The 16428-nt window shown below is 36.9% G+C and overlaps 2 protein-coding genes across 2 annotated transcripts; one reads left to right on the forward strand and one right to left on the reverse strand.

Moving 5' to 3' along the window:
* The first annotated feature begins 965 nt into the window (after window positions 1-965).
* Window positions 966-6506, forward strand: LOC133315859 (uncharacterized). The gene is made up of 2 exons (XM_061517538.1): window positions 966-3481; window positions 6273-6506. The coding sequence occupies exons 1-2, from the start codon at window positions 971-973 to the stop codon at window positions 6300-6302; spliced, it is 2541 nt and encodes an 846-aa protein (XP_061373522.1). The 5' UTR covers window positions 966-970; the 3' UTR covers window positions 6303-6506.
* A 2064-nt stretch (window positions 6507-8570) lies between these two features.
* On the reverse strand, window positions 8571-11771 carry LOC133315856 (TORTIFOLIA1-like protein 3). The gene is made up of 5 exons (XM_061517534.1): window positions 10958-11771; window positions 10742-10850; window positions 9514-10073; window positions 8877-9291; window positions 8571-8614 (listed from the first exon to the last, which is right to left on the reverse strand). The coding sequence occupies exons 1-4, from the start codon at window positions 11753-11755 to the stop codon at window positions 8884-8886; spliced, it is 1875 nt and encodes a 624-aa protein (XP_061373518.1). The 5' UTR covers window positions 11756-11771; the 3' UTR covers window positions 8571-8614; window positions 8877-8883.
* Between the last annotated feature and the right edge of the window lie 4657 nt (window positions 11772-16428).

A 16428-nucleotide genomic window follows, 5' to 3' on the forward strand; every position in this document is an offset into this window, starting at 1 on the left:
CTGGTAATGTTTGAAACAGAAATTGAGGGAATTGAAGAAGGCTTACGCTGATATAATCCTTAACACATCAAAAGAGGCTGCGGCGCGTGTCTTGGTGTCTGAGAGAAAAGCCACGCGCTTCCAGCAGGAGCTTGTTTCCACCAAGGAAGAGGCGCTACGGATGCTTGTCCGCCTCAAACAAATGCTCGATTCTAAGGTACAATGGCTGTGGATTGCTCCTCCCTCATTCACTTGTTTTTGTGTTGGATTTTCATCCTACTTGTGTTTTATGTCTACCTGAAATTGTAATTAATAATAATAATAACAATAATCACTGACTTGATTCACATATTACATTCGTAGCAGTCATTAAAGGAATGCATATTGCAATCTGCATATATGTATGTGAAATTATGACTCGGTGTGAGAGTGTGTGAAAAATGGACCACACCAAAAACCCGGCCAAATTATAACTGTTCACATTGACTCTGTAGTAATAAGATCAGCAAACCCCTATTGGCGATTCCAGGCGCAACTGTTCACGGACATTATGGAGAAATCCTTTCGAAAGAAATATATTGTGCCATTGATTTAATTTTTGGCCCCAATTCAGCTAACTCTACGGGGGTATTTGGCAACTGCAATAAAGTTTCAACATTGATAGCCAACTATCTTTATAGCATAGCACATCCTGGCCACATCTGTATATGTTCTATTTCTATAGCTGAATCCAAGCTATTTTTTTTTTTTTTTTTTTTGTGGGGGGTGGAGTAGGGTAGAGCGGGATTCCTCATGGTTAAATCATTTATAAGTTTTTGTCTAATTTAAGCTCATTTTTCAGGTTAATGTAGCGGAGATGATGTCATTGAGTCAGCAGAAGAAGATTGACGAACTTGAAGCTCAGCTCCAAGAAGCTGAGGAAATAGTTAGAGACCTAAGGGCTGAGTTGAGTGGAATGCAGGCTATGCTGGAGAAGGTGACAAACAACAAGATGCATTCCCCAGATGTACAAAACAAAAAGGGTGGAATTGCAGCTCAGGAAAATTGTTTACAGGAAAACACACTTGATCCTTCTGATGGATCTGTATATTCTGTATCTGATTTACATTTTGACTCAGTTGCAGTCTATGACAACAGGAATTCAACTGTAAATGAAACAAATGATGGCAGGAAGTTCGGTGTGCCACATGATCATATAAACAACTGCTACATTCAAAACCCGGATTTTGCTTCCATAATCATTAGGAGGAAAGAACCTGAGCTCTACCGAAATGGGTGCACTCAGAGAATACGTGCTTTTGAAAGAAACCTGTTGGATGGAAATATGTCTCTTTCAGGAAATGTAGAAGATGTACAGAATGAAAATTTAGTAAGAGTAGATGAAGGTAAAGCAGTGCCTGTTACAGCTAATCCCAAGGCTGATATTATCTGTGAAACGGATAAACCAGATGAAGTTAAAGTGGTGAGCGAAGTTGCTGACCATGTCAAAGTGCCACTTCACAGAAAAAAGGCAAGATTTAGGCTAGGGCTTCGACCTAGATTACATTCTGACCATGTCAAGGAAACTAATAAAGCATCACAATTTTCTTGCACAAAAGGTTCTCCATGTGTATTGGATACTAATGCTCCCTCAAGGAAGAAGGGGAAGAATTCTTCAAGGGTATGTACAAATGAAGTCCAGAAGGATCCTGTGTCTCCTTCTTTTCCTAAAGTATCCACAGATGCAACTACAATAGTTGAGCAGTCAGGATCTCATGATGTACAGAACGAAACTTCAGTGAGAGTAGATGAAGTTAAAGCAGTGCCAGTAACAACTAATGAAGTCCAGAAGGATCCTGTGTCTCCTTCTTTTCCTAAAGTATCCACAGATGCAAGATTTAGGCTAGGGCTTCGACCTAGATTACATTCTGACCATGTCAAGGAAACTAATAAAGCATCACAATTTTCTTGCACAAAAGGTTCTCCATGTGTATTGGATACTAATGCTCCCTCAAGGAAGAAGGGGAAGAATTCTTCAAGGGTATGTACAAATGAAGTCCAGAAGGATCCTGTGTCTCCTTCTTTTCCTAAAGTATCCACAGATGCAACTACAATAGTTGAGCAGTCAGGATCTCATGATGTACAGAACGAAACTTCAGTGAGAGTAGATGAAGTTAAAGCAGTGCCAGTAACAACTAATGAAGTCCAGAAGGATCCTGTGTCTCCTTCTTTTCCTAAAGTATCCACAGATGCAAGATTTAGGCTAGGGCTTCGACCTAGATTACATTCTGACCATGTCAAGGAAACTAATAAAGCATCACAATTTTCTTGCACAAAAGGTTCTCCATGTGTATTGGATACTAATGCTCCCTCAAGGAAGAAGGGGAAGAATTCTTCAAGGGTATGTACAAATGAAGTCCAGAAGGATCCTGTGTCTCCTTCTTTTCCTAAAGTATCCACAGATGCAACTACAATAGTTGAGCAGTCAGGATCTCATGATGTACAGAACGAAACTTCAGTGAGAGTAGATGAAGTTAAAGCAGTGCCAGTAACAACTAATGAAGTCCAGAAGGATCCTGTGTCTCCTTCTTTTCCTAAAGTATCCACAGATGCAACTACAATAGTTGAGCAGTCAGGATCTCATGATGTACAGAACGAAACTTCAGTGAGAGTAGATGAAGTTAAAGCAGTGCCAGTAACAACTAATCCCAAGGCTGATATTGTTTGTGAAATGGATAAACCAGATGAAGTTAAAGTGGTAAGAGAAGTTGGTGACAATGTCAAAGCATCACTTCGCAGAAAAAGGACGAGATTTGGGCTAAGGCTTCATCCTAGATTACATTCTGATCAGGTCAAGGAATCTAAGAAAGCATCAGTGTTTTCCTGCAGAAAAGGTTCTTCACTTGTGTTGGATACCAATGCTCCCTCAAGGAAGAAGAGGAAGATTTCTTCAATAATGGTATGTGCAAACAAAGCCCAGAAGGATCCGGTGTCTCCTTTTTCTAAAGTATCCACAGATGCAACTGCAATGGTTGAGCAATCAGGATCTCATAATGTACAGAATGAAACTTTAGTAAGAAGAGAGGAAGGTAAAGCAGTGCTTGTAACAACTAATCCCAAGGCTGATATTATTTGTGAAACGGATAAACCAGAGAAACTGTTGGATAAATCAGATTTAACAAGACAAAGGAGTTTGTCCACTGAAAATCTGGATGTTCCAGCTTGCAGAGCAGATGTTGAGGCAGCTAATGAGTCATCAGATAAACTGGATCCAAAGAAAGTATCTTATTTAGATGAGAAGGTTTCTAGCCGATCTGCAAATGATAAGTTTCTCAAGTACACATTCTATAGAAAGCGTAAGAAGGAGGCTATAAGCGTTCCTGATACAAATTGCTCTTTGGAAACAAGAAGTTCGAAGAAAAACTGTGGAGAGAAGCAAAATGGTTATGTTGAGCCTCAGAAGTCTTGCACAATGGCTGAATCAACTCGTGACAGCCGACGACTAGCACAGGTCGCTCGCCAGGTTAGTGATATATATGTGAATATTTGTTTTCCCCTTTCACTTATTTGGGTAAGCATGTTTCTGTTTGCCTATCCATACCTGTCTGAAGTATGTGGTTTTGTATCAGTACTACGCTAGTATTCTATTTGAAAGACGGTTGTATCTCAGCAAAGAAGTTATGTGAGGTCAATTGGTGACACGGATAATTGATTACATTGACTAATCTTTTGCTAAGATTTGGCATGGCTGGTTGGAAAACAAATAATTGCTATAAATGGTAATTTTATGAGCCTTAAAAATTTATGAGTGACAAAAAGAATTAATTTTTACATAAAAACCAAGAGAAAGGACTTTGCCTGCTCATTTCCCATGTATGCTATTTTGTGTACTTCTAGTTGGTTGGCTTATGGAGAAAGAAACTTTTCTTTTAAATTTAGAAAGTTGTTTCGGTAGAAAGTTGTTTCAGTAGCAAGGCTTTATAATGTAGATGATGCATGCTGTATGTGTCAGTAAAGCTACCATTTATTTAAATATCTTGTATTTACTAACTGTCAAAAGTACTAGAGAAACATTTTAGGAGTCAGTGTAATTCACTTTACAAGCTTGTACTTAGTTTTTATATTTTGAATTCAGAAATAAAAAAAGTGTGAAGGATAATTCATTGCAGCTTTCAAAGTAGAAGATTGAAGAAAAATTCTGTGTGCAAATATTATCTTATACAAGACTTGAGCACTTTGGGCCTTCTCCCGTTTCTGATCAAAAATCGATAAATGTTATTTGGCACATTTTTAAAGTTGAAATCCTACATCCCTTTAAGCTGGATGCGAAGGCTGAAAGGGGGTATAGTTGTCTTGTAATGAATTTGGTTCTTTTCTTGTTCTGCTTGCTTTAACTGTTTAATTGAATACTACATTTCAAAATAATTGTCACTTTAGAAGTTTTTGCTTGTTTCGAATTGTTTGTCACTTCAGAAAACCAAGAGGGCTTTGATTACTTGTTTTTTTTCTAACTTTATCCTTGTCTTTTGGTATCTCCATTAAATGGAATGAGAGAGCATTAATGGAGTAACAGGGTAATATAGTCAAATGAACATATATTTCTCTGAAATTGAGAGTATTTAATGACTTTCTTACTGATGATTTTACACTTGAAGATGACAAATATTAAATTCCATCACAATGAATTCAATAATCACTATCATAGAGGAGTTAGTGTTTTTACTATTATACACAGTACAGTGATGTATTGTTAACACTGAATTATATAGATTTGTGATTATAAGTTTCCTCCCACATTAGCTACATTGGAACATTTTTATACACATTATTACTGTATAAGCTACTGGATCTTCTGGGAGGATGAACATCAGTTTTTTTAAAGTTCGTCGATATCAAGTGACATTTAAAGAAAAATTGGCCATTGTAATAATTCCTATTTCTGTTTTACCATTGCAAGATAAGGAAAAAGGTCAATTTTAGATGTAACTCCTGTTTTTGAGCTACACCAAACATAAAACATCTCCAAATTTGGTTCTTTTTGCATTATCTAGGATGAAGAAAATATCTGACATTCTGACTTAACTCATCTTCCCTATTGATTACCGGACAGTTGAAAACACCAGTTTTCATACTGTACCTGTAACAGATTTTCACTTGAAAATTGTCCTATGCCAAATTACACTTTTCTGCAGACCTCAATCTCTCCTAATTTTGTGTAATTATGTGTTTCTTTGGGCACAAAGTTATACTTTGACAAATGCAAGCTGAGTTTTACTGATTGGTTCTTGTGCATCTTGAATCTCCGCTTTCCTGAATTTTTCTTTAAAAATTTTGAGGATTGATTAACTGCTAGCATTCCTTTGGCTTGAATATGTGATTTTGGCATTCCCTTTATTTTAAACACTAATTTTGTGAACAAAAGTGGAGAATGGAACTCCAGAGATGCTGACATTTATTTAAAAAAAAAATAGTAGTCAGACATCCTCTAGAATCATGAATATTCTGACAAGAATTTTTCACTTAGAATAATAATGCATTATCTTCCCTAATTTTCCTTGGCACCTTTCTCTTCATTATTTTTCCTGTGCATCTTAAATCTCCTCTTTCCTCATTTTTGCTTTAAATTGTAAACATTGATTGAATCATAGCAATGGTTTGGCTTGATTGTATGATATTGGCAATTCCTTAATTATTTTCAATATTAATTTTGATGGAGCTCCAGATATACTGACCTTTATCATGAAAAGAGTGGTCATACATATTCTAGAATAATGAATGTACTGACTTGAAATTTTCACTTCCCATAACCTTGACACCTTTCTCTTCATTGTTTTTTCACCTATCTTATATTGAAAAGCTTAGCTATCTGTACTCGTGTAAAGTTCAGCAGTTTATGCTTTAACAGAAAATGTTTTTAACTGCCCTTTCTCAAACCAGGTCTTAGAGCTCAGTTTTAATTGGGAAAAAAGAGAGAGTCCAATCTGTAGATGTTGAATCAAATTAATTTGTTTGCTTCTGCTTCTAACTTATCTCATTGCAGGAATTTTTATGATGGCTCCATATTTTGTGGAAGCCAAATCTCTTTGACTTTGAAATAGTTTATCTAAATCTTAAAGGAAAAATTGGGAAATAAATACAACTAGAAAATTGAATTTATCTCAAATGAGCAAAATTGTTAATTGGAAAATGCTCTTGTTTGAGCTTTCCGATCATGATTGGCATCACACAGTTTGCCTGGTAGTCTTAGAAATATGCTTGCAGTTATCCAAAACTAGAGAGAAGAACCTAACGTATTTCTTCAATTTTTTTGGCAGCTAATATCTTTGTCTGAGAAGAAATGGTAGATGGATCTATTGCTGTGATTATTATATTGGGCTGGAGATTATTTATGTCACAATCCAATGCACTATTGTTTCTGGCGGCGGTGTTTTAAGGTTGCTTAACTTTGGTAGAGCCCTGGGATGTCATAAATATTACTTAATATTAGCTTTTCTATCATCCTTAGCATTTCTTTAGCATTATATTCTACAAAACATAAATTATATACTGTTGCTGCCCTTTTCTTTGGGGCCAGTTTTAGTTTAATTTTGCAATTCAAATTTTGCTGATTATATACCCCGCATGGGTGACGAGAATTATAACTAGATTGCTCTATTTTTGGGTAACTTTAATTGTTTACAATGTGCAACTTGAATCTTTTGGCTTGCCAATGTAAATCCTAGCTTAAGATTAAAATTTTCAATTATAAGCCTACATCTTACTGAAGTTTTGATTATATCACCCCGAGAGTTTATTTGCTGCTTGATTTTGATTGGTTTTTCTAACCGAGTGTACACTTGTATTACTTGATTTTATTGCATGAAGTTTTTAGTTTGTAGAATGTTAATTTACTTTAAGCTCGCTTGCTTATTCTAGCTCCAAGCTTGGGGGTTATGAACTGTGCCAGATGGGAGTCAGAGGACTATGACAAAAAACAAACTATTAGAAGATCTTGTAAACTCTAGCACACGATTGAGTTTGGAGCTAGGGGAACTTATTAATATTACATCTAGAAATGACCACCACCAAAACCAACTCCCTCATTGGTAAAGACCACCAAAGGTCTAAGCTTCATCTTGCCGACCTAGAGACCAGATGCCAAGCCTATATACCAACCTGAACAAATTGAGTAAAGCTTTAACACAATATGAAACATTCGAGTAAGTTTTCCCAAAAAAAAAAAAAAAAAACACTCGAGTAGACATAATAAAAATCTGACTCTAAGGATATAAGGATAACCTGCAAAGCTGAAATAGCTAATGACAATGAGTTAGCCAGCCCAAGGGAAGGGACCACTTACTCCTATAACTGTCTATCATATCAATTACATAAGGTAAGCCTTTATTCACTATACATAGGCCAACAAACTATGTTGTTGATGCAAAGCGTTGAAGGATTTTTTTCTTAAACTCAATTTTAAAAGTTCTTCTCCACCATAGGCCTTTGACATTCAGATAGCCTCAAACCGGTGGAAAAACCACTCACTTGGTACAAGACAGAACAATTTCATTGATCAAAATAGTGAAAGTGGAAACAAAATTAAAAAATATATTAATAGTTTGTGAGACTTATATTTTTTTTATCTCTTTTTCTCACATAGATCTCACACACTTTTATGTGTGTTAAAAATAAGTTTATTTTCTACCATATGAAAAACATTAAACCTTTATATAAAGGGTTTTGATTTTCTCATGTTGCATTAAAATTTAATTCTTATATTGTGACTCAATTAGTGACGGGTCTCACACTTATTAAAAAAAAAAAACTTTACATGCAAATCAAAAGATCACAACATGAAAAATCACTTCTCATGCAACATCTCTTTCCAAGACAGTGCCCAGGTCGTTACGCCTTTCGCGCGGGTCGAAACTTACCCGACAAGAAATTTCGCTACCTTAGGACCGTTATAGTTACGGCTGCCGGTCACCGGGGACAAATTTTTTCCTATATAAAACGCCAAATCCTTCCATTCCTTGAGTTACAAGGTAAGGTCCAAAGTGTTTTTCATATCAAGTCCAGCAGATAACCTATGAAGTATTGGAGAAGTATTTGTATATAAAAATGTCATCTAACCCCCTCAACTATTTTAAAACGGCAAGGTTAGAGATATTTGATTTGTTTTTTTGTCCTCATTTTCAGTGATAAAATTTCATCAATAATTACAAAAATATCATTTTATTTGATTTTCATAATTTCTTTCACAAAACTTTAAGAACAAAAAACAAAATAAAAATAAAGTATCATTTCTGTAATTATAATCCTAGTTACCCTTTAAAGCTTTAGGGTAACTTAAATTGAATACATAGTACTTACACCTCACTCGTACAAAAAAGTAAGCAATCTTTTACGTTGTCACTCATATGTACAGATTCACCCTCTACTGATATAGTAATACTTAGCCCTGAACGCACTCCAATATGCTGTTCTTGTCCAACAATTCTCGTGGCATAACAAATGAAATTATGAACTAATACGAAGAATGTATGATAGCCAGTTTCTCCGCCTTCAATAGTGACTAGACTACTACCATTGAGTATTTTTTTCCAAGTAGACGATACATATCGGCATAACAAATATCATTGTCACACTTCCCTGGTGAAGGGATTTTTCCACCAAGCTGGTTGAGAATGAAAAGAAAATCAAACTTACAGTCTACATTGCAATGTATCTGCTCACATACATTATCAAGTAATCATATTTTGATAGTAAATTTGACTCTTCCCATTCGTAGATATGTGATGCTTTTGTATAATTACATATATATATATATATATATATATACATGCAAGCATGAGAAGGGATGTGGCATTCTCCAACACCCCATTAAGGCCATATTGCCTACTAAACGGGGTATAGAATGCTATACTTGGAAAGCAAACCTGCTTTTTAAACTGGCTCTGCTCTTGCCAAACCTGAAATCTCCCTTGAATTAGTATTAATCACTGCCAGAGGATTAGTGATGAAGCCTCCACCACCATGGACCCTAAATCTGTGGCTTGTCAACTCAGTTTCAGCATTCCTATCAGGTCGGCAGTGAATGGCAGCAAGCGATGGGGTGCCACCAGATCGAGAGAATCTGGAGGACGAACACCGACCCTGTGTTTTTCTCCAGAATTTGGAGCTTAAAAATTCAGTGCCAGGTAACAGGCAACATGCATTCCTTGGAGCATCAGATTTAGTCATCCTTCCGCTTGATACAGCCAAACCATAAGATATCTCATCCAATGCCAACTCGAGGCCATGCACACGAGTCTCTAAACAACGCATTCCATTTTCAGAGCTCCCAATGAATTCCTGAAAGAGTATTGTGGATACTGTCATGTTCTCATTCAAGGGTTGGCACACATGCTACATGTACATACATATACAATAAAGAAGAAGTTTTGAACATACATCAGTATTGACCAGCAAACATTGTTTCGAAAAATTTGCAGAGATAAGTTAAGCAAAACATAAATAAAAAAAGAAAAAGAAAAATTGCTTGAGGGAAAGTGTTATCAAGCATTGGGAACAAACCTGTAGAAGATCAAGCAGACTTGACTGCTGCTTCTCAATTTGAAGTAACTGGTTGCGAATCAAAGATAAATCCTCACTCTCTTTCTCATTCCTATGGACATCTTTAGTGACATTACAAACAGGAACTGAGTCTTGACTCTCCTCAGAACAAGGTGCCACACGAGATCCAGCTTTGGACCCACCAAATTTATGCATCTTGTCATCAGGATTTTTATCAAATAAAGCCCGTTTTATTTCCGACTTCAAAAATCTGCTTTTATCCTTTTTGCTTCTTTCCACAACAGTTTCATCCCTCTGCTGAAGTTCCTTGAAGGGAGAATTTGACACAGGAATTCTAACATCCCAATTCTTATGGTTTAGTTTAGGCAAAGGCAAAACACCTGAACTCATTCTCTGATTGCCACTTAAAGCACTCATCTTTTTAGCAGTGTTAGCAGCAGATCTATCTGGTGGAGTTGATCTGTTAACTGGGCTGGATTTCTTCCTCAATCTAGTCATTACAGAACCAGGACTACAAGAATTTTGAGAGACTGGTTGATAGCGCCCATCACTTGCATTCTCTGAACCAGCTCAAAACCAGAAAGACATAAGAAAAACAACCAATGATATACTTATTTATGACCACAAAAAAATTCTAGATGATAAAACTTTTAGAATTAATGTAAAGATCAAATAACCCTAGATTGACCATAATCTCCAACTCCTTTTCCCCGCATTTTCGAACCATGATTTCCTTTCGAAAGTGTTAAGAACTTTGGAATACACCACTCCAAAAGTTAGCTCAAAGGGTGGGAGTGTCCAAGGCCTTATAAAGGCCATATTAGTTGCCCATCCAATCAATATGGGACTATATATCTCAACACGCCCCCTCACGCAAGAGCCCTTTAGGCTAGAAGCGTGGAAATTGCACAGGCCCATTTTTGGTTTACCTTCTGTGCTTTTTTTTTTTTTTAATTCCACTTTAAAGCGGGAGACGGTGAGGCTCTGATACCATGTAAAGAACCTTGGGATACACCACCCCAAAAGCTAGCTCAAAGGATGAGAGTGCCCAAGGCCTTATAAAGGCCACTTTAGTTGCCCACACAACCAATGTTTCTATAATTCAATCTGAGTTTCTATAATTCACACAATCTGAGTTTCTATAATTCAATCCACATAAAGTGATCTGACACTTGTTCATCTCAGTGACAAAAACCAATCAAACACTAGATATAGATAAATCAAATACCTTTTGAAGAAGAATGCGACTGAGGAGGTGGAGAGAATTCATCTGAAACATCAGGAATCTGCTTCCATGCCTCCAACATCTGATTCATAACTTCCCGAACCAACTTTACCTACAAACTCAACTCACTTCCAAATTACCATCAATATAAACAACGAAAGTAAGAAAAAAAATTGAAAACTCTGCAGCCAAGCTTAAAAAAAAATAAAAATTAAGGACCTTATCAAATCGTCGATTCTCGAAAACTTTCAAACAACCAGCCTTGAATTCCGACAAGAAGTCCCTCTCCACGATCGCCAGCTTCACCAACGCCTCCGCCGCACCCTTCCTTGCCGCCCAGTCGTCGCTGCTCAAGGATTCCACCAAGCAAGGAACCAATTTCCTCAAGACACCGTGACTCGACGCGCCGCCGGCCTCCACGACGCTTCCGAACAGCGCCAGCAGCGCCGCCTTGGCCTTAAACCCCTCGCACTTCAGCAGCTTCTCCAACCTCGGCAGGAGCTTCGCCAGCCTAGCCGGGTCCGGATCCGGAGCTCCGTCAATCGCGGAAGCCAAGCAGAGCGCCGCGCCAGCCTGCGAGTTCGGGTCCTGCTCCGTAAATAGCGCCTCCCCCAACGGCTTCAAGAAGGACGAAAACGGTTGCTTCGTCACGTGCGCCGACAATGCCGAAACCGAATTGGCACATGCGGTTCGAACCGACGAGTCCGGGTCGCGGAGCCGGCGAACTATGTTCGCGAGGATTTTGGAGAGAAAGGGAGAGAGAACGTTGCCATGCGCCTCAGAGAGAATCGCCAAGAGGTGCACGCATTGCTTGCGAACCGGCGATTTGTCCGAAGCATCGGTGGAGTGTATGCACGAGAGGAACACCGGCACCGAGTTTGGGTCCAGGTTTCGAGCAATGGACTCCAGCTCCGTCGCACCTAGCGAGTGCGTGTCCCTGTCGGAGAGCTTGGTGAGGCACGTGAGTACCTTGTGCTTTATGTTTTGCGTTGGAGCTGTAGAGGGAGGCATTTTCATTTTGATGATGAGGATAGTGCTGGAGTCACGGTTAGGAGAAGTATGAAAGAGCTGCTGAAATTTCCGGCGACATCGCCGGAGCGCCGGTGACCAGGTTGTTTTCCTGTGTGATCCCACATCCAATGCGAGAAGGCTCTTTGAGTTTTAAACTGTCAAGGGAACTCTGGAAATAATGTTGCGGTGAAGGAGAACGGCACGTCGTTTTCTTGACGAAAGCAAAACGACGTTAGATTTGCCGTTGCTTGTTCTACTTAACCAGTTTACTACGAAGCTTGGCTTAAGCTTTTTGTCTAAAACTTCTCCCTGCTTTTAAGTTAAACATGGCCCAACTTATTATGAGTTTTGTTTCAGCTGATCCGGGGTTCAAGGTAGCTGTTTTTTTACTCTAGCGTTTCTAAATCTGCCACGTGTATAGATGGCTTCTTAATTGCTCTCACAGTAAGCGACCCAGCACAGCAAAGAAATCAGGATTATGTATTGCTTAGCGAAGTAGAGAGAAATTATTATGAGCGTGAAATATATCAATTATTCATCGCAGGGATGGTTTTCGCGAGAAAAAAAAAACGAAGAAGGTATTGGTGAGATGGAATCATAGTGATGAAATTATAGGTCTTCCATTGTTATTAAGGTGTCACGTGGGCGTTGTCATGCAAAAGTTACTATGCTCACAAAGTCACAATCAAGTTGCTGAGAGTTTTATTCAACACATGCTCGTATCATTGCTTTTCTCATGAGTCATGACTAGGCTCTGTGTTTGTCAGGCACAATGAGTCACGTATTAATTGCTCAATTTGTAGTGGTTAAATATAATTTAAGTAGTATTGGAGTTGATCTTCTCGTGTGAAAAAGTGGTTATGTTATTTAATTACAATCACTTATTTAAAAATTATATATTTTTTTTTCTCTTATTTCATCATCAATGAGTGGTTGTGATCAAATAACATGATCATTTTTTCTCTCTTATGTCAGCATGCAGTATATACTTGATTTTGTTTAAATGAAATTTTAAATTTAAGTTTATGTAAATGTAAAAAATTCCTCACCATGATGTACATTGCTTCCACACAAAAAAAAAGTGGTTAAACGGCTTGTCCGCATGATACTAATATTACAGATTTAATTTTTTTAAGAATATCAAGGGGTGAAAGTGGGCTGGGCTGGGCCGAGCTTTGCCCCGTAAAGTCCAAGCCTATGCCAAAAAATTTCAATTTGGCCCGGCCCGATAGCATAATATGAGTCTAACTGTTAGTCTGTCTTCGCCCATTTATAAAAAACAAATAGCCCGGCCCGACCCGTTAGCCTGTTAATTTTTAACTTCCAAACAGATCATGAATCAACTCCACAAAATACTCAAATTCTATTGTTAAAACAAAAATCACAATTTTAACGTCCAAATAGAACCATGATGATTCGATGATTCGAAATACATCTCTTTCCTTCTCAGCCTTTCAATTAAACATTACCAATCACAGAATCTGATATTTAACTTTTTCTAATCAAGATCAATATGAACGAGGAACTCTATTTATCTGATAAATAAACACACAGAGATGAGAGATAACTTGAAGGTGGTGGACAGCGGTGGTGGCATGAACAGTGGAGGACGGCGGTGGTGGCATGAACAGTGGAGGACGGCGGTGGTGGCATGAACGGCGGTGGTGTGTCTTACTCGGGACTCGGGAGCTTGCAGGTGAATTAAGGCTTAGCAATATCGATGTCGTCTTACAAGATATAAGTAACGAGTAAAAGGAATTTTTGGTATGTTATTAACTCTAATAACTGAGATTCCAAAGCAGAACTATCCAGAACAATTGGGCCAGCCTTGGAGGCTCATGGGCCAGGCTTAATATATTAAGCCTCCGGCCCAATTATGTAATCAAACCTTTACACCAGCTCAAGCCCAACCTGCTAAGTAAAAAGGCCGAGCCAGGCTAGGCCACTAATGGGCTGGGCTGTAGGCCCCTGTGGGCCGGCCCGTCCCAGTTTCACCCCTATGTGCGTGTTCGTCCAGTAAATTATTGTTGTCTTAGGTGAGTGAGATTTGACCTTAAGTAGGTCGAAATTAGCTGTATATTATCATAATTGTGTGGAAATATCATACTGTATGCTATAGTGTACTAAACTAAGCAACATAGAGTAATATATGAAGGTGATCTTGAACCCACTTGCTCTCAACTCTCAACCTCCGCACCAACCTTTCTTCTTTAAACATACAACAAATAGTTGTAAAGAGCATACCTTGACCAAAAAAAAAAGGTGGCCTAGCACTGAAAAAGACAATCCCAGTAATTGCGTTAGTTGGGAGTAGATTTTTGCTGCAACGAGAGTAAATAATTCATCATAATTCAACACAAGTCGATATATAGAAGAAAAAAAGGCCCGCACTGCAAAAGTTAATGTGTTCAATTTTATTTTATTTCTGGTAAACATCTGTTCAAATTTTTTACATTGGATCACAAATTGCGTTATTTGGTATTATATGACGAAGGCGATATGGCATATTATATAAGTTGATCCAAGTATAGGAATTTGCTAACGTGGGTTGGATCAAAAGGGACAAATACGGTTTGAATCATCAATTTGCTTTTGCTTGGCATAGATAAGAAAATTTGATCAGCGACATAATCAAACCCAAAGTCTATGAAATAAAAAGTAAACTAGAACATTTATAAAAATTAATAAAAATGAAAACGGAAAAGTGTTAAGAGCAAAAGGCAAATATAAAATAAAATATCGAGTAAATAAACAAATCAAAGAAATCAAATGTTTACAAATTGAAGGGAAATATAATTACAGCAAACAAAAAAAATCAATATATTTAATTTCTTTTTTCTTATATGTTCTAAGTTATTTTCCCATATTTATTTATCTTCATCTCCAATTTACTTTTTTCCTTCTTTGTTTATTTGTTTTTGTCCCTTATTTATTTTTTATTTAATTTTATTATTATTTGTTTTCCAATCTTTTTCTTGTTTTTTATTTGGTGCATCGAGGCTCAAATCCTACTAATTTGAGTTAATGGTGAACGGCCACATTAGGGAATATTTTTCTTCTTTCCCAATAATAATTTTTCACGATTACATAATTCCTCAGTGTCTTTGGGCACTCCCTCACTCACATATGCAAAAAAATTATTTTGTCATCTCACATTTTTTTTTTTTTTTTTTATTACAACTCATATCTTTTTTTCTAAAGTTACTTTAGATAATTTTATCTAATGCTCACCGAAACAATGTTGTTTTGGATAGCAATTAGGGTGGGTTTATAATTTTAATTTATTTTAGGGGTATAATAATCTTTAACATTTTAATTAATTAATTTTTTAACACTAACACGACGTCGTTTCGATAAATATTAAATAAAATTGTCTAAAATAACATTAGATACTTTTTCTTTTGTATTTATTTGAAAATAAATCATCTCATATTAAAATTTCACATGAGCTGATTATGTGAAATTTTTATGTCTATCTCTTTCTTCATTAATAATAATTGGATTCCACCTATTTAATATATATAAAAAATAAAATAAACACAAAATCTTTAACACGAGAGAATCTTAAGTAGTTCACACCACCTTTCTTAGTTGTATACAAGGCGAAAACCACCATCTTGCATTCTACACCAATTAAGCGCATCATACCAAGTTACCAACTACTCTAACTGGGTTGATGGAATAACATATCAGTCCTCTTATCAACGAGCGAAGTTTGTGTGCTCTTGGAGCACAAAACAAACATTTGGTGGGACTGTGACGAGAGAAGAGAGAAGAGAGAAAAAGTTGAGGAGAGAGGTGAGAGAAGAAAAAAAGAAAAAATTTAATCTAGGTGTTAATTTTTTGAGTAAATATCTTTTTGGGTCCCTGATAAAATATACGGTTCCCACTTTAGTCCCTTATAAAAAAATTAGTCAGTTGGTCCATAAATTTAAAGTGGACCTATTTTAGTCCTTTTGAGGGGACTAATATGGGTCTTTTTTGAAATTGTGAGGACCACGATTTTAACTAAATGGGTCCACTTTGAATTTGTTAGGGACCAACTGACTAATTTTTTTTGTAAAGGACTAAAGTGAGAACCGTATATTTTGTTAGGGGCCAAAAATAATATTTACTTTTAATAAAAGAATCACGATGGTCCTGAACCACATTAAAAAAATTCCCTTGGTCAACACTATTGAATAGTGAAGAAATTAAATTTATTTCCTAGCTAGTTTGAATTTTGTAATGAAACGATCAAAGATGCAGTAAAATGTCTAACACGGCTAGTTCAACTTAATCACATCAAGGCCCATTAGTTAAAGGAAATGAACTCAGAACTCAGAAGTAAATAAGGTACTCAATTAACAATCAGTGTCGTAAAAATTCAGCTTCATAATCATTAAGATACGCATAAGATTTGTTTTCTTTTCTCACCTGAAAACAATGTTCTACCATGTGATGGATATGCACGTCTATCTTTCAAATAAAAAAACGCATTTAAAGTTTTGAACTGATTGGGGTCCGTTCAGAACAAAGGTCTAGGTAGGAGACGGTAACATATTCATAAGTCACTGTCCATTGGTGTAAAATAGTGTGAAATTTTTAGCGTGCAAAGAAGAGTTGATAGTCATATGGTGTTTGTTTTTGATGGATTTGGAGGGTTGACTATGGGAGAGAAAGGAAGAGAGCATACGAGA

Source organism: Gastrolobium bilobum, unplaced genomic scaffold, assembly GCF_033153095.1.
Source record: "Gastrolobium bilobum isolate Gb01-03AN ecotype WA unplaced genomic scaffold, APGP_CSIRO_Gbil_v1 utg2673, whole genome shotgun sequence".
NCBI classification, from domain to species: domain Eukaryota; kingdom Viridiplantae; phylum Streptophyta; class Magnoliopsida; order Fabales; family Fabaceae; genus Gastrolobium; species Gastrolobium bilobum.